Source organism: Aquarana catesbeiana, linkage group LG08, assembly GCF_042186555.1.
Source record: "Aquarana catesbeiana isolate 2022-GZ linkage group LG08, ASM4218655v1, whole genome shotgun sequence".
Taxonomy (NCBI): Eukaryota; Metazoa; Chordata; class Amphibia; order Anura; family Ranidae; genus Aquarana; species Aquarana catesbeiana.
In genome coordinates this window covers 24,921,791-24,947,353 of record NC_133331.1, presented here as the reverse complement: position 1 = coordinate 24,947,353, position 25,563 = coordinate 24,921,791, and the positions used below count along the sequence as shown (strand labels likewise).

The window sequence follows — 25,563 nt, the reverse complement described above, 5'->3', positions numbered from 1 at the left end:
GTTTTTGTTAGAAATTCTGTATATGGCCCTTAAGAACAGACAGTGCACAGTCCACATGGGCTTTGCTGCTTATCTGTAGACAGGAAATTCGGAACCTTTACTCAGGGAAAAGACACAGAGCATACTATAAATGCAGCTACAAACATATAAACACTGCCATCTACTGGTTGAAGAATATACCTCTACTAAATGTAATCACACACAAGTACTGTTGTACGGTAGTTGTTGCATAAAATACAATTCTGTGTTCCAACACTCCCACTCAACAACTACCCCTTATTTTAGTCTCAATTCAGATCTCAGTTTTAAAAATCTGATTCTTGTAAGTGTTTTTGTCAAATGCTGTGATCCACTTTTGTGTCTCATGAGTTGGAAGTCTTTGTATCTCATCTCATGAATCTGGCTCTGGTTTTAACCCTACATGGCAACATAGGGCAGACATTTGGCTGGGATGCCTTTATTGCTTCTGGCTGATTTCCTGATTGAAGCCTCTTGTGGCCTGGTTTCTTCTTTTACAGCATTTGGATTGTCTGCATTGATTTCTATTTCTATGTCTCTTTCTTGATTATCTTCATGTGACACTGATGTGGAATTTCCCTCAGTTTGAACACAATGATGTTTCATGGACAATTACACTTCTACTGATGTTTACCTTGTTTGTGTCTTGGTGTAGAATTCTGTACCCTTTTGAGATCCACTATACCCCACAACCTATAACCCACAACCTATAATCCACAACTACACCTTCTATTGCACAAGCATTCCATTTTGTATGTTATTCTTTTGGGATGTGCACATGGGCTTTGCTTTCAAAATTTTTTAGATGGTTCAAATCCGGGACCTTTCCATTCCACAGTTCATATGGAGTTTTCTCAGTTGATTTTCCTAGTAGTCAATTTTGGAGATAACATGCGGTCATAATTGCCTCTCCCAGTACGTGGTTGGCATATCTGCATCAAAAAGCATGGTTCTTCTACTCTCACATGGAATATGGTTTATTCTTTTTATGCAACTCCATTTTGTTCTGGGTTGTATGGTACTTTCTGAGAATTGCCTGTGTGTTATCACCTGTATATTCAGTTCCATTGTTTGTGCACAATACACTCAGCATTTTGCCAAATGTGTTGCTTACTTGAGCCAAATACTGTTCAAGTATCTCTTAGACGTGCAGAACAGAAAAATTTGTTTAACATTGTGGTCAGAGGTGTAAGTTCCATTCATTAGTCCCTGGTTTAAGTCTTTTTTATGGTTTTCCACACCTCTCATTTATTGACCTCACATCTGATTATTCAAAGACAATGATATTTCTTTAAACAATCTTGGGAAAGTGAATGTGGTGGCTGATTTAAGACATAGCAATCTGGAAGAAATAACATGTAGAAATAAAGGGCTGACCAGGAAATATTAAGACATGAGCAAAATGGTTTGAATTTGAGGAAACTAAACTATATTATGAAATGATATCAGACCCTGATGGTAAATCAGAGTATGACTTATTAAATAATATTGATTAATCTTATAGTTTCTGTACCTTCCTGAAAGTTCTACATTTACATTGGCCGTAGGTCCCCCCCTCAACTTCCCCCTTCCCTTTCCTCCTTTTTTTTTTCTTCCTCTCTTTTTTGCCTTCATTTTTTTGCATTGCATATGTTTCAAGATTATGTTTGAATTTTTTAGTTGAAATGCTGAAAAAAAAAAAGACATAGCAATCTGTGGAGACGAGTCCTACAAAGGGTAATGATGAGACACTGTAGGATCAGACTACATGCACTCCATTCTTTCTGCGCTTGTCTTTGTTTTAGGCACATCGCCAAAATGCTTTTGAGCAAGTGTGCATCATCAACAAGCCAATTAAATGCATTTTTCTTCTGTTTCTATGAGGACTGATAAAACATATTTCCTGGCATAATACTCTGTTTTGTGATATCTTATTATGTCTTCTTTCAGGTTAAAGTGGTGGATGCTGGTGATAACCCGATACCAGGCATTAAGGTTTACCTAAGAAGTTTAATCAATTCAATCAATGAAACCTTGGTGACAGATGACAATGGACAAGCTTCTTTCAGTATTAATACAAATGAATGGATGGGACGAATATCTCTCTCGGTACTAACAGTTTTGTTTTGATACATTGCTATATGTGTATTGTACTGTGTATTTCTAACTTTCTATGTTAAGGGGGCTAGTTAAATAGGTTGTCAAAAATAGTTTAGTTTGACATAATTCGCCCAATTTCCCTATATCATTATATTCTCACTAAAATATTTAAAAACCTTTGACAGGAAAAGTGGCAATATCACATCAAAGTATAAAAATGTAGGTAGATAGGCAAAAAAAAAAAAAACAACAACAAAAAAAGGACAAGCTGGGGAAAAAACTGCATTAAATCTTTTATTCAATAAAAAATCATGCTGTAGGCTCCTTTCACATTTTTTGCATTTTTTTGTGTTGTAAATATGTTGCTTTATAGGTGCAATGTGTATTTTAGGTGCATTACCATTGATCCCCAAGTAACACCCACTAGAAAAAGAATCCAGGATTCAGCAAATTTGACATTTTTCTTGTTCAATATTTTTATTTTGATAGCAAATTGGGTAGACTATGCAAAAGACAAAGTTTATAGAGTAGGCTTACTGGAGTACTTCACACCATCCTCAACCTTGAGGGGGTGCATGGGGATTGGATTGCATAGTTAGGCTCTATCTCTTAGAAGAACCCATCGGTGGTTGGATATGACCATAGAAATCATTTGACTTCCAGATTTACACATAATGGGACCTCAATTGTATAACAGCATAATTAGCAAATAGGGCAATTTTTGCTATCAGAAAATATTTAGATAGGCAGAGGACCCCCAGGTAAACCTGCCTTTTAACTTAGAGCAGGGATATGTAATTAGCGGACCTTCAGCTGTTGCGAACCTACAAATCCCATCATGCATCTGCCTCGGGGTGTCATGCTTGTGGCTGTCAGAGTCTTGCTATGCCTCATGGGACTTGTAGTTCTGCAACAGCTGGAGGTCCTTCTAATTGCATATCTCTGACTTAAAGCATAGTTTAGTCTGGCTATTTGCCGATACTAAAGGTTGGACATTTTTTCAACACACTTCACCCTCAGTGCACCTAAAACATGTAACTAGAGTCATATTTTCTATTTTGGTGGACATACTTCCATGATCAAGCAAATGGTTTTTAATTTGAAGAAACAAATCTACATTTTGCCCAGTTTATTTTACTATTATGAAACTAAATAAAGACATTGCCCTAAACAGTTTTATAAACAAATATGCTATAAAGAAAGAGTGCCTGGCTGCCATTGACTATGGTCACTATGGTACCAATATACTTACTATGTCCAAGCTGCCAAGACAGGCACTCATCCAACCCCTGGAGCAGAGTTCTGTCCACTTTGGCAACTAGGAATGACCATCAAGGAACAAATGTATCCCTTCCATCCATTTAGCTAGAAGCAAATCAGAACCTGTACATATTGTGTAAAACCTCCAGAACGGAATGTGTGATTCCTCAATTTAATGGTACAGACAGCTGTCAAAAACTTCATATGCAACTGGAAACAATCAAAGACTACAGACATTCTACATGGGATTGGTAAAAAAACACATAGGTGCTAAAGGAATTGGTCATAGACTGTGAACATGCTATATGAGTAGTTGGAGACTGAAGACATGCTTCAGCAGACAGTCATGCCTGGAGACACATTACACTAGAGTTCACTGTTGTTATAGCCCCTTAAATATCATTACTTTCACATGTGTGCTTCTAACGGCCTCCTTAGGCTGCATTCACACTTCAGCGTTTTGAATCACGGGCAGATTTGGTGTGATTCTTCCCACAATTTGAAAGCGGCGATGTGTGAATGACAAATTACAGGACTCACATTTGAGATGCCATTCATTTGAATGGCACCGAAAAACGCGGTATGGGTCTGCCATGATTGTCACGCAATAATTTGCTCTGCAATCGAGGCAACCGGCATCACGGGAAGCATGTCTCCCAAAAAAAAAAGTTCAGGAGCTACTTTGGGTGACATGCTTCCTGCGTTGGGGGTTGCCATGATTGCAGCATAGTTTATGGCGTGACAAACATAGAGTTGGGGGGGCACACCCTAAAAAAATGCATTAAAGATGGTGTAGCCATAAGACCATACAAATAGAACAAAAGATTACAGCGCACACATACAAAAATCACATTTAACTCCTGCAAGGCTATTTAAAAGACCTAAACATATTAAAAAAATATGGGGATTTGGTCACACCATATGGCGTGACAATCGCGGCAGACCCGCACCACGATTTTAGGTATTATTCAAATGAATGGCATCTCAAATGTGAGTCCCACGATTTTTGTCATTTACACATTGGTGCTTTCAAATCACAAGCAGAATTGTGGCAAATCTGACCGCGATTCAAAACGCTGACGTGTGAATGTAGCCTTGGAGGTTACTTGTCCTACATTTATATCCCTGCCTCTGTTTTCTGAAACCTTAAATAAGAAAATGATTGGGCAGTACAAAATGTTCACATTTCCTATATTAAATCTGATAGAATGCTTTTGATGAAAGATGGAAACAAGAAAGACCAACATTTAAGACACCACATCCCATATACAAATAGATATAGGAAGAAAGGGCTGTAGGCATAAAGCCTTGGGACTTTAGAGGTGTCAATATCCAAAAATTATTAACACTAGCTCAAACCATATTAGAATAAAAAAATACATTTTATTATAGTTGATTTTAAAAAAGCCTATTTACGGGCCATACATAGTACAATAATTTCCAAAAGATTGATTCATAAAGTGCAACAACAATTTATGATACAGATACCACTTGTTTTCTCAACATGTTTCGCTCTGTGGAGCTTCTTCAGGAGATCATGTGGTACCATTTGTAAGACTGAAATTTATATAAGAAAATAAAAACCATCAGTACAGAATAAAATTTAAACAATTTTCATAATAGAGAAAACTCTTACAGATCAAAATATCAAATTTATAGAGTATTGAATGAAATTTATATAAATCAATATTAATTTAATTTAGGTTATTTATGTTAAATTGATGTTTAATTGATAAATTAAACAAAGAATAAAATAAAAATAAAATAAAATAAAATAAAAAATGAAGAGAAAATAAATTAAATTATAACCTTACCTAGAAACAATATTTATAAAATGAGGCTGAAGATTTGCCAGGTAATGAAAAGGTTAACTCCTAGGATAGCCCCCACTCATTGAGATTCCTGGATCACCGGTTGACTTGCAGAGGTAATACTTGTATAGTCAAAGTTTTAAAAAAAGATCAAGGGGTTAATATGGCGCACAATGGAGGTAGCCGAGTACATATAACTAAAAATGGTGGGGGGAAGGGGGTGAGTTGGGGGTTCCTGAGAGGGGGAACTTGATGGTGGTAGTTAATGTTTCACAACAAGTTTGGGTATTAGTCCATGTAAGGATAAAATGATGCTGAATAAATGGAAGGCAGCCAGTCTATAAAAGCTAGAAGAAGCTCTGGAACAAATAAAAAAGATAGAAGGACGGCGCCCTCTAAGTGCAGCATGTATGTTAAAAATATTTATTACAATAGATAAAAACACTCACATTTGAGTTGCTAAAAACCAGCATGTAAAGTAGTTTCATCCGCGTGCTCTCGGGGGATGTGGGTGTCACGGGCCAGTGGAGGGGTTCCTGGGATGTGAGTCCTGTAACCTGGGTCCTGGTAGCTGTTCCGGTGGTGCCGAGGGTCCTCAGAGCCTCCGGGCGGCCAGGATATCGGTCATGGATCTTCCGTGGAGCACCGTGCTGACCTGCGTCTTCACTTCCGGGAGCGGGGTGAGGCGGGCGGTGCTTCGCGTTCGGAGCATGCGTGCTCCTTCATCAGGCTATGCTGGTGGCCATATTCAGTGTGGGAATTTATACCATAGTCAATGGGAGGGGTGGAGAGGTAATTGAGAGGAGGGCGGGACTATGTATAATGATTGGGCACGCAGGTAACCATGGAGATGGGGTGTACACAATGTGGAAGGGGAATGAAGGGAGACGGGGAGTGGGCGGGGCGGGGAGTGAGGAGGGGGGGAAAAAAGGAGATATGCAAATGAGTGTGTTGTGGTAAGAACATATATGTGTGTATATGGAATGTGGGGTAAGGAGAAGGCTGTCTATAGGAAGAGGAATGTTGTATTGATCATAGTGGACGGGAACAAAATATATATATAAACATATATACATATATACATACATACACATACACACATATCTACATATATACATACACGTCAACATATATGGGAAGGGAATACAAAAAATGCAGAAAATGGTATATAATTAAATAGGTATATAATTATAGGGAGAGATTGGTGGTATATATGAGAAGAAATGACGCAATGATGGAAAAGGGATAAAACATGTACAATGTATATACGTGTGTAAACACAAAGAACCGTTTAAAAAGGATCCCTTCACACACACATACACATATATACACATTTAAATGACGCGTAAGATTGGGACGAAAGAAGGGGGGGGGTGTTTCCAGACGGGTATTTGGGAATGAGAGGAATGTTATGGGAAATACTGGGAAATAAATAAATAAAAGTAAAAATAATAAAAATATATAGAAATATAAATAAAAATAAAGATAAAAATAAAAATAATAATAATAATAAAAATATTTTTTTTTTTGTACTTGTATTTGTATTTGTATTTTTACATATATATATATATATATATATATATATATATATATATATATATATATATATATATATATATATATATATATATATATATATATATATATATATATATATATATATATTTATATTTATCTTTATTTTTATTTATATTTCTATATATTTTTATTATTTTTACTTTTATTTATTTATTTCCCAGTATTTCCCATGACATTCCTCTCATTCCCAAATACCCGTCTGGAAACACATCCCCCCCCTTCTTTCGTCCCAATCTTACGCGTCATTTAAATGTGTATATATGTGTATGTGTGTGTGAAGGGATCCTTTTTAAACAGTTCTTTGTGTTTACACACGTATATACATTGTACATGTTTTATCCCTTTTCCATCATTGCGTCATTTCTTCTCATATATACCACCAATCTCTCCCTATAATTATATACCTATTTAATTATATACCATTTTCTGCATTTTTTGTATTCCCTTCCCATATATGTTGACGTGTATGTATATATGTAGATATGTGTGTATGTATGTATATATGTATATATGTTTATATATATATTTTGTTCCCGTCCACTATGATCAATACAACATTCCTCTTCCTATAGACCGCCTTCTCCTTACCCCACATTCCATATACACACATATATGTTCTTACCACAACACACTCATTTGCATATCTCCTCCCCCCCCCCTCCTCACTCCCCGCCCCGCCCACTCCCCGTCTCCCTTCATTCCCCTTCCACATTGTGTACACCCTATCTCCATGGTTACCTACATGCCCAATCATTATACATAGTTCCGCCCTCCTCTCAATTACCTCTCCACCCCTCCCATTGCCTATGGTATAAATTCCCACACTGAATATGGCCACCAGCATAGCCTGATGAAGGAGCACGCATGCTCCGAACGCGAAGCACCGCCCGCCTCACCCTGCTCCCGGAAGTGAAGACGCAGGTCAGCACGGCGCTCCACGGAACATCCATGACCGATATCCTGGCCGCCCGGAGGCTCTGAGGACCCTCGGCACCACTGGAACAGCTACCAGGACCCAGGTTACAGGACTCACATCCCAGGAACCCCTCCACTGGCCCGTGACACCCACATCCCCCGAGAGCACGCGGATGAAACTACTTTACATGCTGGTTTTTAGCAACTCAAATGTGAGTGTTTTTATCTATTGTAATAAATATTTTTAACATACATGCTGCACTTAGAGGGCGCCATCCTTCTTTCTTTTTTATTAGTCAAAGTTTTTATATAGCGTCCTAACTGAAAAAAACAGGACGCATATGATTGGAAAAATATATTTAAATATTTAAATATTTGAGAAGAAAACTAATTGATTGTATTCAATCAAAAATCATTGTATTGAAAATATCCAATAATGTTTCTTTAATAGGTTTTACCTGGGTATACTTTAGATGATAGAGTCAATTTTGATAACATAAGACATCCTGGGTGTTTAGTGGGACAGGAGCAACAGCCATAGGATGTAATAGAAAAAAACGTCAATGTGGAGGAAATGTAGGGATGGTCTGGAAAGGGAGGAATCAAGATCAGCCTACACCTAAATCCAGCACATAAACCATATAGATAACCAAATAGATAAATGAGATTTACTTTAAATTTAATTAAGTTTAGCCAGTAGTAAGCAGGGGGATAGTGGATAAAAAGATCCAAAAGTTAACATTGAATGAGGCTACCTACCTTGCAGAAGTATTTCAGGAGTTCAATGGAGCAAGGAGGAGAGATCTTCCCTCCTTACTCTGTGGTGCCCAGCAGAGAAAAGATGGGGAGTAAAGGAAATCTCCCCGTTTAAATATTACACTCCGGAGCGGCCGGCGTCTGACGTCACCACCGCTCCGTGGACGTACATGAGGTATCCCTGCGCATGCGCACACATCAGGACAAACGGCGTCAGGAGCTGTTAGGACGTACAGCTATCGATCGCCATCTTGGAAGTTGTTTTGCCCTCACATGATGGGAGGGGGGCTAGGGCGACTCAGAAAGGAGTAAATGAAAACTGATGAAACAAACATCAGTCATTCCATGAGCAGGCCAGGTTGAAAAAAAAATAAATAAATAAATAACGATGTGGTGCATGACGCAGGGAACCAAGAGTGGCATTTGGAGACGAGGTCATTGATTAGAAACCAACATTAAGCAAATGCCTGGGTGCCTGGGGATACCTCATGTACGTCCGCGGAGCTGCGGTGACGTCAGACGCCGGCCGCTCCGGAGTGTAATATTTAAACAGGGAGATTTCCTTTACTCCCCGTCATTTCTCTGCTGGACACCACAGAGTAAGGAGGGAGGGATCTCTCCTTGCTCCATTGAACTCCTGAAATACTTCTGCAAGGTAGGTAGCCTCATTCAATGTTAACTTTTGGATCTTTTTATCCACTATCCCCCTGCTTACTACTGGCTAAACTTAATTAAATTTAAAGTAAATCTCATTTATCTATTTGGTTATCTATATGGTTGATGTGCTGGATTTAGGTGTAGGCTGATCTTGATTCCTCCCTTTCCAGACCATCCCTACATTTCCTCCACATTGACGTTTTTTCCTATTACATCCTATGGCTGGTGCTCCTGTCCCACTAAACACCCAGGATGGCTTATGTTATCAAAATTGATTCTATCACCTAAAGTATACCCAGGTAAAACCTATTAAAGAAACATTATTGGATATTTTCAATACAATGATTTTTGATTGAATACAATCAATTAGTTTTCTTCTCAAATATTTAAATATATTTTTCCAATCATATGCCTCCTGTTTTTTTCAGTTAGGACACTATATAAAAACTTTGACTATACAAGTATTACCTCTGCAAGTCAACCGGTGATCCAGGAATCTCAATGAGTGGGGGCTATCCTAGGGGTTAACCTTTTCATTACCTGGCAAATCTTCAGCCTCATTTTATAAATATTGTTTCTAGGTAAGGTTATAATTTCATTTATTTTCTCTTCATTTTATATTTTATTTTATTTTATTATATTTTTATTTTATTCTTTGTTTAATTTATCAATTAAACATCAATTTAACATAAATAACCTAAATTAAATTAATATTGATTTATATAAATTTCATTCAATACTCTATAAATTTGATATTTTGATCTGTAAGCATTTTCTCTATTATGAAAATTGTTTAAATTTTATTCTGTACTGATGGTTTTTCCTTTCTTATGTAAATTTCAGTCTTACAAATGGTACCACATGATCTCCTGAAGAAGCTCCACAGCGAAACATGTTGAGAAAACAAGTGGTATCTGTATCATAAATTGTTGTTGCACTTTATGAATCAATCTTTTGGAAATTATTGTACTATGTATGGCCCGTAAATAGGCTTTTTTAAAATCAACTGTAATAAAATTTCTTTTTTTATTCTAATATGGTTTGAACTAGTGTTAATAATTTTTGGATATTGACACCTCTAAAGGCCCAAGGCTTTATGCCTACAGCCCTTTCTTCCTATATCTGATAGAATGCTTTTGTTAAAAAAAAAAAAAAATAATAATAAAAAAATAAAATAAGCTCTTTTTATGTTTATCAATTTATGATGAGTATATCTCATTGGGTTTCCATTACTTGGCCACTGTTATATGGAATGATACAACACACGATTGGTTACTATAAAAATGGTCTAGGAGCCTGTTGCTTTGGGACGTGCCAATAGGTGACTACAGCTTGCTTTCCAGTGCATTCCGTTTGCGTTTGATATCAGTTTGACATTTTTCTGCGATTATTTAGAACAAATTGACAGGTGCTTTTGACCCACAGTTGACCTCCTGGTTTGCATTTGGCCTCCCTTTAGGTTGAATCAACCTGCTTTAGGTTCCTTTTTGAATTTCCATTGACTTGTATAGGGAGGGATGCAAACAATAGCCCTTAGCTCCCAACTGTCCCTGATTTTGAGGGACTGTCCCTGATTTGGAGCAATGTCCCTCTGTCCCTCTTTCTTCCTCATTTGTCCCTCATTTTGGTCTGATCTATATAGTTGTATATACAATTTATCTTTCAAAAAGTGTTTCCCAGTGCTAAACCTTTCCTCCAATGTCTAAATTGCTGCATTTGTAATTTTCAAAAGCCAATATAAAGGATTAGTAGCGGTAAAAAAAAGCAGCACTTGTGGGTAAAATCTTTTTTGTATAATTCTCCTTTAAGGGGGAGTGACAGGGGGTGTGTCCTTTGCCTACATAATTTTTCTAATAGGTGTCCCTCATTAAATATCAAAAAGTTGGGAGGTATGTTGTCTCAGGTCCATAGTCCACAGTAATCAACCTTCTCTGTCTTTTTCTATGCAGTGATAAAATAATATGTACATTTAATATTATCCTTTATTATTTATATTTAAATGTCATCATAATTACATAATCCAGTCTAATGTAATTTTATCTAAAACGTGAGAAGCACTTTGACCCAAAATGTATTTTTTGTTATATTTGTCTTCTTATCAAAGGCAAGAACAAACCTTCAGGATCAACCATATGTTTTTGGCTACATAGTCCCTGATTATGGTGAAGCAAATCTGATCCTTAAACCCTTCTACTCCCGTAATAAGAGTTTCCTGAAACTCCATTCCCTGGACAAAGTCCTCCCATGTGAAGGGCAGCAGGAGGTGCAGGTGGAATATATTATTAAACACACAGAGCTGAAGAATGACATTGACCACTTTGACCTTCATTATTTGGTGAGAATCTTTTTGCATTTTGACAATAATAAAAATGGCTCCAATTATTGTAAACAGCTAAACTTAAAGGAATTGTATATGTAGGAAGCATTTTACCTGCTAAAAGATCTGTACATGTGTTTTTTGGTTTTTTTTTAGCCCACCCCTTCTACTTTCTATGGATGCATAGCAGATAGAGAATGACCACTCTTGCAGTTCTGTAGGCTCTTTGTCAGGCTCCGTTGTTGAAGTGAATATCACAACACTGGTGACGCTCACCCTGAAATCTCTCCTTCCTGTATGCCCAACATTGCTTTTGACAATACAAAAAAAAAAATCTTGCTGCAAGTGAGAGGAAGAATTAATTATTTTCTTCTCTCTCTAACTTTATAGAAAGTCACCAGGTGACAGGCAGCAACAGGAGGCTGATCTGTATATGAACACAGACGTAAACTGCACGTGTACCAGGATTTACATATTGATGTCATAACAGTCAGCAATATACACTATATTACCAAAAGTATTGTGACACCTGCCTTTACACGCACATGAAATTGATTGGCTTCCCAGTCTTAGTCCGTAGGGTTCAATATTGAGTTGGCCCACCCTTTGCAGCTATAACAACTTCAGCTCTTCTGGGAAGGCCATCCACAAGGTTTAGGAGTATGTCTATGGGAATGTTTGACTTTTTTTTCAGAAGCGCACGTGTGAGGTCAGGCACTGATGTTGGACAAGAAGGCCTGGCTCGCAGTCTCCACTCTAATTCATCCCAAAGGTGTTCTATCGGTTTGAGGTCAGGACTCTGTGCAGGCCACAAAAAAAGAGGAAAGTGCACCAAAAATAAGCCTCGTCCATAAATCATTGAGGATACAAAATAAGGTAGTACTGAGTATTACCAGGGAGGCGGACTTTTTAGGCTAAGAACCAGTGGAGAAGATATAGCAGTATAAAAAATATAAATTTATTGAAAAATACAATATCTAAAAAACAATGACAATTGTAACATATAGCATCTATGATTATTGTGCAGTGAGCCCTTGTATGTCTACGCGTTTCACCGTTAGGCTCCCCCAGGACACGGCCAAGGTTCACAGATGAGACAGAGAAGGAAATATGTCTCTCTATCTTAAACTGGAATGCAAAATTATGCAAGTCACGGTAGCATGAGAAAGTTCAATCAGCAGTAAGAAAGTATATTAGATATGGCTAAATATCTCACGAGGGGCATGTAAACAATATTCCTAATTAAGGGAGCAGCCATTAGAGGGAGGAGGGCCAACACCGGATTCACCACTTAGATCCTGGATTTAGTATCAGCAATGCTGAAGGCTCAATACAATCCCATCTCTGCATATTCAGGATACAAATAATCCAGCGTGCCCCTGGGAGACAGCAATACACTGTGCAGGCCAGTCAAATTCCTCCACCTCAAACTCGCTCATCCATGACTTTATGGACCTTACTTTGTGCACTGGTCCAAATTGTTTGGTGGAGGGGGGATTATGGTGTGGGGTTGTTTATTAGGGGTTAAAAACATTTTTTTTTTTTGATGAAAGTATTTCATGTTTTATTGTTTAACTGAACAGTATACAAACAAAAACAAAAATTAGCTGCGCTGCAATATGTGACATAAAATCAAACAGTGAAATGATGTGGTAACCTTATTGAATGGAAAATTAAATGGTTATACCTCTATGAGTATGGGATTCATAGTGAATACATGCCCCTCGTGGTGAAAATAATATAAATAAAAAAAAAACACAATGAACATATAAAGTCCAAATAGAGAGTACATGGAGTGTAAAGTTCATATAAGTAGAAAGTCTTTGCCATAGAGAGAGTAATAAACGTCCAAATGGTGTGTAGCATGCGTCTGGATCACCCAGGAATATGTGGTAATAGAAAGGTTCCTCCACCTCTACAAAAAATGGCCCCTTACCGACTCCTAAGATCTCTTGTCAGGAGAAAAGATCTATTAATATTTGGAAACCAGGTGAGTAAATAGGAGACCTTATTTTCAGTACGATGATACTTTACCAAGCTCAGCAACTCATTTACAATCAGAATTGGATTTCAGATTATTTTCCCTTCAAGGCGCATTGATTATTGAAGTAGGTCCGCCTTCGCAATTAAGCGTGTAGTTGCCATCATCCAATAATTGTACAAAATATGTACGTTGCATACTGCTGGTCAGTGTTTTACACTTTTGTCATTTTGTGCCTGTTTTACACTTTTGTCATTTTGTGCCTGGAAATAGGTTAGCACAGTGTTTCTCAACTCCAGTCCTCAAGGCGCCCCAACGGAAAGCCTAAAAAACATGACCTGTTGGGGCGCCTTGAGGACTGGAGTTGAGAAACACTGGGTTAGCAGATGACCCTTTTTGTTGGCTGGGAGTTTATAGCTTTCTATAGATTTCTTCTTTTCTTGATTATTCCACTCTAGAACACCTAGAGTGGAATAACTGCAGCTTCTATCTGGCTCCACCTTGAAATAAATAAAAGAAACTCAAGGCAGCTTTTATTGTTCTCTATTTGGACATTGTTTGCCAAACCGATACTCCATGCTGAGATAATAATTGTTTCACCTGTGCATACAGAATATGAGATTACCTAACAAAAAAATACACTGTTGGATGGGAACTGAGGACATGATTGAGAAACACTGTTGTAAAAAATATTCCAATCCCTTCCTAAAGCCTCGTACACACGATCGGATTTTCCGACAGGAATTGTGAGATGACAGGCTGTTGGCAGAAAATCCGACCGTTTTTACGGTCCATCCGACAATTGTTGGCCAACTTTCCGCAGACAAATGTTGAATGGCAGATTTATAAATTTTCCGTGGACAAAAGCCTGTTGTCGGATTTTCCGAGCGTGTGTACACAAGTCTGTCGGACAAAAGTCCAAAGTACAAACACGCATGCTCAGAAGTAAGGACGAGCCGAAAAGCAGTCGGTCTTGTAAACTAGCATTCGTAATGGAGAATTAACATTTATGACGTGGCAAATTATGAAATCTCGAAATGCAGCGCACAGTTCTCTTCTTTTTAATGGGATAATAATGAAGCTGCTTTGCTGGTGATACTGATGAAGTTCTGCCAAACGTATTTTAAAAGGCTTTTATTTTCTAGTGATATCAAAAATAATATTATTATGCTTGTTTTTTTTTTTTTTTGGGAAAGATACCATAACACCATTATCCCGTAGTTTTTAAGATCAAAGATACAACTATGTTGGTGTCCTTGTTAATTTTACATTGTATTTTTTTTTTATGTAAATGCCTACTCCCAAACTGTCATTTGAAGTAAAACACATAGCCAAGTATTATTCTCCACATTTTTTTATTGTGCATTAAAAAGGTAAGCAAATACAATTAGACATGCTATCTGCCAATAGAACTTAACCAAAAAGTGCATTCTATGCATCCAAAAATATAGAAAGTATACCAAATCAAATCATTGTTCCATCAAAAAATAAAATAAAATGCATGTGTCCTGCTTCTTAATATAGGGGGTCAACAATGCCAAGAGTTGGTGAAAGCAGGGGTCCGTCATCCAGAGATAATTCCAAAAATCACCTGGATTATTCTCCTGGAGCTTCCGCAGCAAAGGCATATGACATAATTGGTCACGTTTAATAACGCAACCAATTTTTGGTCCAAAAAATCCTCCTCCTTCTGTTCCTGGACTGGATTTGGGTCAAAGCAATAACTCCAAGGCAATAACTCCTCCGATTCCGTAACATGTCTGGTTGATGAACGGCCGTTCAGAAACTAACTGAAAAGCGCAAAATGAAAAGCGTGAAATGAAAAGCGCGAATCAACACTCACCAAACTTCTACTAACACGAAATTAGCAGAAGGAGCCCAAAGGGTGGCGCCTGACAATTGAACTTCCTCTTTTTCAGCTCGTAGTACATCACTATGTTTGTGTTTGTTGGCCAACAATTGTGTGCCGTCTGTATGCAAGACAAGTTTGGGGCCAACGCCCTTTGGTCAAAAGTCTGAGGTTTTGTCTGTGGTAAATCCGATCGTGTGTACCAGGCTTTAGCCTGATTTCCTTCTAGTTGCAAGGGGCATCACATTTAATGATTGGTAAACTGCAATATATTACATTTTTGGTTTTGGGTTTAATACTGCTTTAATTACACAACAACCTATTTTTTTTCCCTATTATTTTAAAAGGTGACTTTTAAAGGCTCTGTTCAAGATTATGGATCTTTAGAAATAAGCACTGAAAATAAAAATGAAGGTAAGATAAGTTCATGCTTGTATCTTATATTAACCGCTTGCCACCCGCTGGCTGTCATATGCCGGCCAGGTGGCGCGGCTCTCGTTCTGGGAGGGTGTCATATGATGTCCCTTCATTTAAACAGGGAATGCACGCGATCGTGTGCGTGCATCCCTGTTCCTTCGGTGGCGGCGTGTCATGGAGACACCGCTCACCACCGAGGGGGGTGAACAGCCATTGGGCATGGCTGTTTACCACGTGATTGGCCGTGATGAAGTCACAGCAGATCACAGGTGGTACCGCCCCACTTTGCACGGCGCATGTGCGCGATCTCAAGCGCGCTGCGAGTACATGTCAGTGGTGACATGTTCCCGGGAACACTGTTCATCACCAAAGCTGGTAAATAGCCATTGACCGGTGGCTGTTTACCACGTGATTGGATGTGATTCTTTCACAGCTGATCACTAAATGTCAACAAACCACGGTAATGAGATGTTACCGGGTTCTCCTCCTCACACACTGATTGTGTGTGAGAAGGAGATTGAGGTAACATCTTGTTACCGCTTACAGTGTACACCAATCACACTGATTGCCCCCCCAATAAAGAGGACCTGTCACCACCCATCAAAGTACCTGTCACAGTTTATCTGAGTACCTGTCACAGTCCATCAGAGTACCCGAGTACCTGTCACAGTCCATCTGAGTACCCGAGTACCTGTCACAGTCCATCTGAGTACCCGAGTACCTGTCACAATCCATCTGAGTACCTGAGCACCTGTCACAGTCCATCAGAGTACCCGAGTACCTGTCACAGTCCATCTGAGTACCTGAGTACCTGTCCCAGTCCATCTGAGTACCTGAGTACATGTCACAGTTCATCTGAGTACCCGAGTACCCGAGTACCTGTCACAGTCCATATGAGTACGTGAGTACCTGTCATGTCCATATGAGTACCCGAGTACCTGAGTACCTGTCACAGTCTATATGAGTACCTGTCACGGTCCATATGAGTAAACGAGTACCTGAGTACCTGTCACAGTCCATATGAGTACCGGGTACCTGAGTACCTGTCACCGCCCTTCATAGTACTCGAATACCAGTCACCAGCACATCAGAGTACCCGATACCTATCTGTAGCCCATCAGAGTACCCAAGTACCTGTCACCAGGCCATCAGAGTACCCGAGTACCTGTCACCAGGCCATCAGAGTATCCGAGTACCTTATCACCAGGCCATCAGAGTACCCGAGTACCTGTCACCAGCCCATCAGAGTAACCGAGTACCTGTCATGAGCCCATCAGAGTACCTGAGTACCTGTCTGCAGCTCATCAAGTTACCCGAGTACCTGTCTTCAGCCTATCAGAGTACCCAAGTACCTATCTGCAGCCCATCAGAGTACCCGAGTACCTATTTGCAGCCCATACCTCATAGAATATACATTGGGGTGTTTGCTTTACACAATGGGGTCATTTTGTGGGTAATTCCATTGTCCTGGTGCTCAAGGATCTTCAAAATTGTGATAGGTAGGAATGAGATGAGTAATTTATGCTCCTAGAATGCCTAAAGGTACTACTTCAATGTTGGGCCTCCGTATGTGGCCAGGCTGTGTAAAAGTCTCACACATGTGATATTGCCATACTCGGGAAGAGTAGCAGAATGTATTTTGGGGTGTAATTTTTGCTATACACATGCTATATGTTAGAAATATCTTATAAATTGACAACTTTGTGTAAAAAAAATGCGTTTTCATTTTTTTTCCACATTTTCCAAAAACTTCTGGAAAAAATGAACCATTCAAAAGACTCATTATACCTCATAGATTATATGTTGGGGTGTTTGCTTTCCAAAATGGGGTCATGTTGTGGGCAATTCCATTGTCCTGGTACTCCATGGCCTTCAAAAGTGTAATAGGTGGTTGAGAAATGAGATGTGTCATTTATGCTCGTAGAAAGTCTCACACATGTGGTATCGCCATACTCGGGAAGAGTAGCAGAATGTATTTTGGAGTGTAATTTGTTGTACGCATATGCTGTGTGTGAGAAATAAACTGATAATATGACAATTTTGTAAAAAAAAAAAATCTTCATTTTGAAAAGAATTGTGGAAGGAAGTTACAACTTAAAAAAACTCACCATGCTACTTACGTAATACCTTAGAATGTCTGCTTTCTAAAAAGAGGTCATTTGGGGGGTGTTTGTACTTTCCTGACTTGTGTCTCAAGAAATGAGATTCACCTGATGTACTGAAGGCCTGATCAGATGTGATCAATTTTCAGTGATTGGCACCATAGTTTGTAGACTCTATAACTTCCACAAAGACCAAATAATATACACTAATTTGGCTTATTTTTATCAAAGATATGTAGCAGTATACATTTTGGCCAAAATTTATGAAGAAAAATTACTAATTAGCAAAATTTTATGACAGAAACAAAGAAAAAGGCATTTTTTTCACAAAATTTACGGTCTTTTTTATTTATAGCACAAAAAATAAAAAACCCACTAGTGATTAAATACCACTAAAAGAAAGCTCTATTTGTGTTAAAAAAAGGATGCAAGTTTCATATGGGTACAGTGTTTCATGACTGAGTAATTGTCATTCAAACTATGAGAGCGCTGAAAGCTGAAAATTGGTCTGGGCAGGAAGGGGGTGTAAGTGCACAATATTGAGGTGGTTAAGCTTATTAAAAAGTGTCCTGCCCCCTTGAAAAATCACTGTATTACACTTTTGGTAAGCAGCACCTGTGGTGTAAGGTAAGTATATTCTTAACGTTTTTTACAGGTGTTTTTTTTTTTTCTAAAGGGGTGAACCATTAGTTAACATTGGACCTTACAGTCTGATTCAAGGATCTTTAGTGCCAGTACACTTACAGTGTCGTACAGTTTTTACAAACAAATATGTGAAAAGTGTGGCATGCATTTGTATTCAGTCCCCTTTATTCTGATATCCCTAACTAAAATCTAGTGGAACCAGAAAACTTATGCCCCGTACACACGAGTGGAAATTCCACCAGCAAAAGTCTGATGAGAGCTTTTTGTCCGAAAATGCGATTATGTGTATGCTCCATCGGACTTTTACTGACGGAATTCCAGCCAGCAAAAGATTGAGAGCATGTTCTCAATTTTTCGGTCGGAAAAAGTTCCGATCGGAAATTCCGATCATCTGTACCAATTCCGACACGCAAAATTCCTACGCATGCTCGGTAACAATTTTACGCATGCTCGGAAGCATTGAACTTAAGTTTGTTGGCTCGTTGTAGTGTTGTACGTCACTGCGTTCTTCATGGTTGAAAGTTCAGCAAACTTTTGTGTGACCGTGTGTATGCAAGCCAAGCTTGAGCAGAATTCCGTCGGAAAAACCATCCAAGGTTTTTCCGACGGAAATTCCACTGGTGTGTACGCGGCATAACACTGCACATCACCCTGAACACACAATCCCCACTGTGAAACATGGTGGTGGCAGCATCATGCTGTGGGGATGCTTTTCTTTAGCGGGCACAGAGAAGCTGGTCGGAGTTGATGGGAAGATGGATGGAGCCAAATACAGGGCAATCTTAGAAGAAAACCTGTTAGAGACCAGAAAAGACTTGAGACTGGGGCAGAGGTTCACCTTCCAGCAGGACAACGACCCTAAACATACAGCCAGACCTACAATGGAATGGTTTAGATCAAAGCATATTCATGTGTTAGGATGGCCTAGTCAAAGTCCAGGCCTAAATCTAATTGAGAATCTGTGGCAAGACTTGAAAATTGCTGTTCACAGACGCTCTCCATCCAATCTGACAGAGCTTGAGATATTTTGCAAAGAAGAATGGGCAAAAATGTCACTCTCTAGATGTGCAAAGCTGGTGAAGACATCCCCAAAAAGACTCGCAGCTGTAATTGCAGCGAAAGGTGGTTCTACAAAGTATTTACTCAGGGGGGCTGAATATAAATGTACCCCACACTTTTCACATATTTATTTGTAAAAAAATGTTAAAAACCATTTATAATTTTCCTTCCACTTCACAATTATGTGCCACTTTGTGTTGGTCTATCACATAAAATCCCAATAAAATACATTTATATTTTTGGTTGTAACATGACAAAATGTGGAAAATCTCAAGGGGTATGAATACCTTTTCAAGGCACTGTATTTCATAGTTTGCCCCATCCTCAGCCCCCCTCCAAGTTTTATACTTTTTTGTGCCTGATCCAGTGAGATATTGTCTTCATTTTGGCCATACAGCCTCTTGTCAAAATCTTCCCAGTCACAGAAATTCACACAACCAAAATCTAGCTGGATCAAGGACAAGTGAGTATAAGACTCCCTAATAATTTTCTCCTTAATTAAAATATTTATGTATGCATTACAAATGACTGTGCAAATGATAAACCTTGTTTGATCAGTATGCCTCTCTGTGTGCTCTTCTTCTCCTGCAGATCTTCATGGCAAGGCCACACTGAAGCTTCCTTTAAGTGCAGGGACATCTTCAACTTTTCAGGCACTTGTGTATACTATTTTACCAGATGGAGATATTTTGGCTGATTCAGCAAAATATAGAATACAGCAATGCCTTCAGAATAAAGTGAGTGGTTTAAGCATTTAGCTTATTCTGTATTCTTACCAAGACTTAAAGCCAAACTCCAGCCAAAATGTTTATGTTTTAAATAGAATGGAGAAGGTTTAGAACCTCTGTCAGGTTTTAAATGCTGTCTATGTTTTTTTTTAAATGTTTCTACTTTCAACACATTAGCTTCAGGGATGTTTGCTTGCTGCCTAATATGCAATATATCCCACCCACTCTCAGATATCATTGTAACAAGATAATCAATGTCAGTGGCAGCGGGAGCTTTGTTGTTCAAGTTAAGAGGTTACTTCCGGTTTCCCTGTTCCACGGGGAAAAAGGAAGTGACATTGGCAGCACCGTGGAATGCACCGCCCAAGCGGAGCTGCCTGTAAGGTAATTGAGGCTCAGGGCTGCATTTGATGGGGCACAGTGAGGCTGCATTAGATGGGGTACAGTAAGGCTGCATATGATGGAACACAGTGAGGCTGCATATGATGGGCACAGTGGCTGCATTTGATGGAGCACAGTGGCTGCATTTGATGAAGCACAGTGGCTGCATTTGATGAAGCACAGTGGCTGCATTTGATGGAGCAGAATGGCTGCATTAGATGGGACACAGTGAGGCTGCATTTGATGGGGCACAGTGAGGCTGCATTTGATGGGGCACAGTGAGGCTGCATTTGATGGGGCACAGTGAGGCTGCATTTGATGGGGAACAGTGAGGCTGCATTTGATTGGGCACAGTGAGGCTGCATTAGAAGGGGCACAGTGAGGCTGCATTTGATGGGGCACAGTGAGGCTGCATTAGATGAGGCACAGTGAGGCTGTATTCTATGGGGCAGAGTGAGGCTGCATATGATGGGCACAGTGGCTGCATTTGTTGGGGCACAGTGGCTGCATAAGATGAGCACAGTGGTAGCATAAGATGGGCACAGTGGCTGCATATGATGGGCACAGTAGCTGTATTTGATGGGGCACAGTGGCAGCATTTGATGGCACAGTGGGAGCATTTGATATGGCACAGTGGCTGCATTTGATGGGCACAGCAGCTGCGTTTGATTGCACAGTGGCAGCAATTGATGGGCACAGTGGCTGCATTTGGCACAGTGGCTATGTTTTATGGTACAGTGGAGGCAATTAATGGGCACAGTGGCTGCATTGGATGGAACAGTGGCTGCGTTTGATGGGCACAGTGAGGCTGCAATTGATGGTTTTTTTTTCAGAATTTTTCAGTTTGTTTGCGCCCCAAAAAATTTTTGAGCACCAGCCGCCACTGGTCAATGTTATTTACTTTACGTGTCAGTGGCCTAATGTTGTGCATTACTAACAGGCTCAGATCAGTCAAGATTTCTGGGTTGTTATTGGTGACCACACTTTGGTGCACAGCTCTTTAGCATTTTGCACTCTTTCATTGATTAAGCTGGAGTATAAACCCTGCCTACAGGCAGTTCCACCTTAATAGCATCAGGGTCCCCTGGGCAAAGTAATGCACCGGGGGCCATACCAGGGAGACGGTGGCCTGTGGCGCTCATGGCGCACCGCGGTAAACAGTGGTTGTGTTGATAAACCTGCGCGGGCTACACATAGAATGCATGAAGGTAAAAAACATTCAGCCTTTAAAAGCACTTTAATATTCTGTGCTACTCTTTTATCTCCTTGTCAGGTATCAGTTGGCTTCTCACCAGATGAGGTCCTCCCGGGATCGGATGTGTCTCTCAAGGTTCAGGCTGCTCCTGGCTCTCTCTGTGGTCTCAGGGTGGTGGATCAGAGTGTGGTGTTAATGAAACCACACAAGGAGCTGACTGCAGACAAAGTGAGTGTTGCATCTTCAAATTCGATAACTGTCATCTTCTTTTTGCTAGACTTTACTGCAATTTTTTTTTTTTCATTTTTCCATTAAATACTTTTTTTTTTAAGGTTTATAATCTATTTCCATTCTGGGATGATGGAAGATATGACTATCGCATCAAAGAAAATGAAGTCCCTTGTCCGTATTATCCCTTTCATTTTCCTACAGAAATGGGACCCTTCTACGAACCAGTTAGGCCCCCCTGGCATCCACATTTTATGGGTGATCAGGATGTGGATGTGTACAGCTTATTTGAGGTATATATACACACAAACTGAAAAACAAAACTATAAATTGTTTAAGGAAAATTACATTATTAGATATGTGCACTGCCGAATAAATTGTTATTTTTTTCCTATCATTCTGAAATTCTGAAAAATTTTAATTCATTACGTTCCATTCATATAGATGCGGTATTCGTTATTTCGATAATTCTGAAAAATTTGTTACATTCACTATCAGCCAAATTTGAAAGGAAATTCCAATACCTATAATTTAATAGTTTATAACTATTATTATAGTTTTTATTACGATTTATTATTAATAAATAATAATAATAATAACAAAAACTATAATAATGGCTAATAAACGTAATAATTTAATGACTTATACTGCCTATATACTGCGTCAGGGTGGCTGTGAGAAAAATGTACCTGTTCGCACTTCCTGGTCTCAAGCGTGCGTGCGCACCGCCGGCGGTGCGCTCCCGCTGTGATTGGACACAGTGGGAGCCAATCAGCAGGCAATGGCCACCCACGATCGTTCAGGGGAATGACAGAACAGCGGTCTGTGTAAACAAAGGCAGACCGTCGTTCTGTCAGAGAGGAAGAGAGAGATCTGAGATTCCTACTAATCAGGAACACCGATTTCTCTCTTCATCTAGTGTCAGCATCCCCCACACAGTTAGATAGCATTTATAGGAAAGGAAACACATTTAACCATTTGATTGCCCCTGATGTTTACCCCTTCCCTGCCAGTGTCATTAGTACAGTGACAGTGCATTTTTTTAGCACTGATCACTGTATTGCTGTCACTGGTCACCAAAAAGTGTCACTTAGTGTCCAAATTGTCCACCGCAATGTCGCAGTCTCACTAAAAATCTCTTATCACCGCCATTACTAGTAAAAAATATAAAAAAGTCCCTAAATCTAGCCCATGGTTTGTAGACGCAATAACTTTTGCTCAAACTAATCAGTATACGCTAATTGCCATTTTTTTTTTTTTTTTTTACCAAAAATATGTAACAGAATACAAATTGGCCTAAACTGATGAAGAAATTTGATTTTTTACATATTTTTATTGGATATGTTTTATAGTAGAAAGTAAAAAATATTGTTTTTTATTTTTTTCAAAATTGTTGGTCTTTTTTTGTTTATAGCACAAAAAATAAAAACCACAGAGGTGATCAAATACCACCAAACGAAAGCTCTATTTGTGGGAAAAAAAAAAGACATCAATTTTATTTGGGTACAATGTCGCATGACCAAGCAATTGTCAGTTAAATTAACGCAGTGTTTCACGGCGGCTTGTCCTGCATCTCCTCCCTCCTCCTCCTTAGCGGGCAATAGGATTGTCGGGTGTCGGGTCTCAGGCCCCGCTTCCTGATTGGCTTGTAGGAGAAGAATATTATTGTAACACAACTGGGTGGGCTCAGGGCGCAGTGCTCTGTGCCCCGAGCCCACCCTTTTTTTGAGCCTCTAATTACATGTTTCTAAAAAAAAAAACCATTGGAATCCATGCATCCACGACGTTGTATGGAAAGGCCTCTACTAATCAGCAAAGAGCTGTATCACCAATGAACAGCATCAACAGTGATGAATAATCCCACAGTAATTCCTTTACAGTAAATAGTCAGTAAACGTCTGAGAGTACTCTCTGTATATATATATATATATATATATATATATATATATATATATATATATATATATATATCCTGGTTTATATATATACTTAGCAATATAGGTGGTGTTGTTGGTGGGTAGGGTTTATTGGTCTGTTCACTTCCATGTCGTAATGTCTTGAGAAAGGTGGACTGAGCTTCTTTAAAACGTTAACAAAAAAAAATGCTGCTGCTTTGATCTACCTTCTCTGCAAGACCCATGAGTGCTTCTATACTAGTTTTGGATTTACATAGCAATATATATATATATATATAAGTGCAGAATCAGAAAAACGAAAGATCCGACATAAACAAATGCTTTTTCGTTTTCGTTGCTACAACAGTTCGATATAGATAGGAGATTTGACATGATGATGACAATAACAATCTGTGTCCATCAAACCTGTGGTCAAACGTTCCTAACCTTAACTCTATTAGTCCAAGATTATTCTACATAGAGAGAAAAGATTCGATGTAGGGGAGAAAATATTCGACGTAGGGGAGAAATAATGATGATGATGAATGTTATTGGCTGATTGTAACCAAAGAGGAGGAGCAGTAAAATAGCTAACTTAGTACACACGTACTTTGGCTTATGGTGTCGAAAGTTCTAAGAAGATTCGATGGGCAGGTAAACTATACGGTGTTGTACATTTTAGCTGCTCCGTGGAATCTTCTTTGAACATTCGACAGGCACAATAAGCCTTCAATGACAGATTCGACCTTAATTTGGATTTTCGGACGAATGCAATTTGTAACAAAAAACAAAATAAATAAAAACGAATTTCGGGAGTAACTAAATAAATGTATTTTTCAGGCGAAAACGAAATTTTGAAACAAAATATTTCAGTGTGCACATGTCTATTAGTTATACTTTAATCTTTCTGTACTCTATCCAAAACTATAAATATAATGTTTTGGCTATACTTAAACTTAATTTTTAAGCCAGTGTAGCACCAATATTTAAAAAGGGCCCAAAAAACATCCCTGGGAATTACAGACCAGTTAGCCTAACATCAATAGTATGTAAAATCTTGGAGGGGATGATAAGGGACCATATACAAGATTTTAGTAATAAGAACGATATCATTAGCAGTAATCAGCATGGATTCATGAAGAATCGTTCTTGCTAAACCAATCTATTAACCTTCTATGAGGAGGTGAGTTGCCATCTAGATAAAGGAAGGCCCGTAGACGTGGTGTATCTGGATTTTGCAAAAGCATTTGATACAGTTCCCCATAAACGTTTACTGTACAAAATAGGGTCCGTTGGCATGGACCATAGGGTGAGTACCTGGATTGAAAACTGGCTACAAGGGCGTTTTTAGAGGGTGGTGATAAATGGGGAGTACTCAGAATGGCCAGGGGTGGGTAGTGGGGTTCCCCAGGGTTCTGTGCTGGGACCAATCCTATTTAATTTGTTTATAAAGGATCTGGAGGATGGGATAAACAGTTCAATCTCTGTATTTGCAGATGATACTAAGCTAAGCAGGGCAATAACTTCTCCGCAGGATGTGGAAACCTTGCAAAAAGACCTGAACAAATTAATGGGGTGGGCGACTACATGGTAAATGAGGTTCAATGTAGAAAAATGTAAAATAATGCATTTGGGTGGCAAAAATATGAATGCAATCTATACACTGGGGGGAGAACCTCTGGGGGAATCTAG

General features: G+C 39.0%; 1 protein-coding gene across 1 annotated transcript in view; it reads left to right on the top strand.

Moving 5' to 3' along the window:
- The window catches only part of LOC141105639 (alpha-2-macroglobulin-like), a 205,295-nt gene that overhangs the window by 46,200 nt on the left and 133,532 nt on the right, over positions 1-25,563 (top strand). The window contains exons 11-16 of the mRNA XM_073595610.1: positions 1,948-2,106; positions 11,179-11,409; positions 15,569-15,635; positions 20,036-20,181; positions 21,827-21,976; positions 22,081-22,269. Of these exons, the coding sequence (XP_073451711.1) occupies positions 1,948-2,106; positions 11,179-11,409; positions 15,569-15,635; positions 20,036-20,181; positions 21,827-21,976; positions 22,081-22,269 (942 nt within the window). The remainder of the gene's footprint in view (positions 1-1,947; positions 2,107-11,178; positions 11,410-15,568; positions 15,636-20,035; positions 20,182-21,826; positions 21,977-22,080; positions 22,270-25,563) is intronic.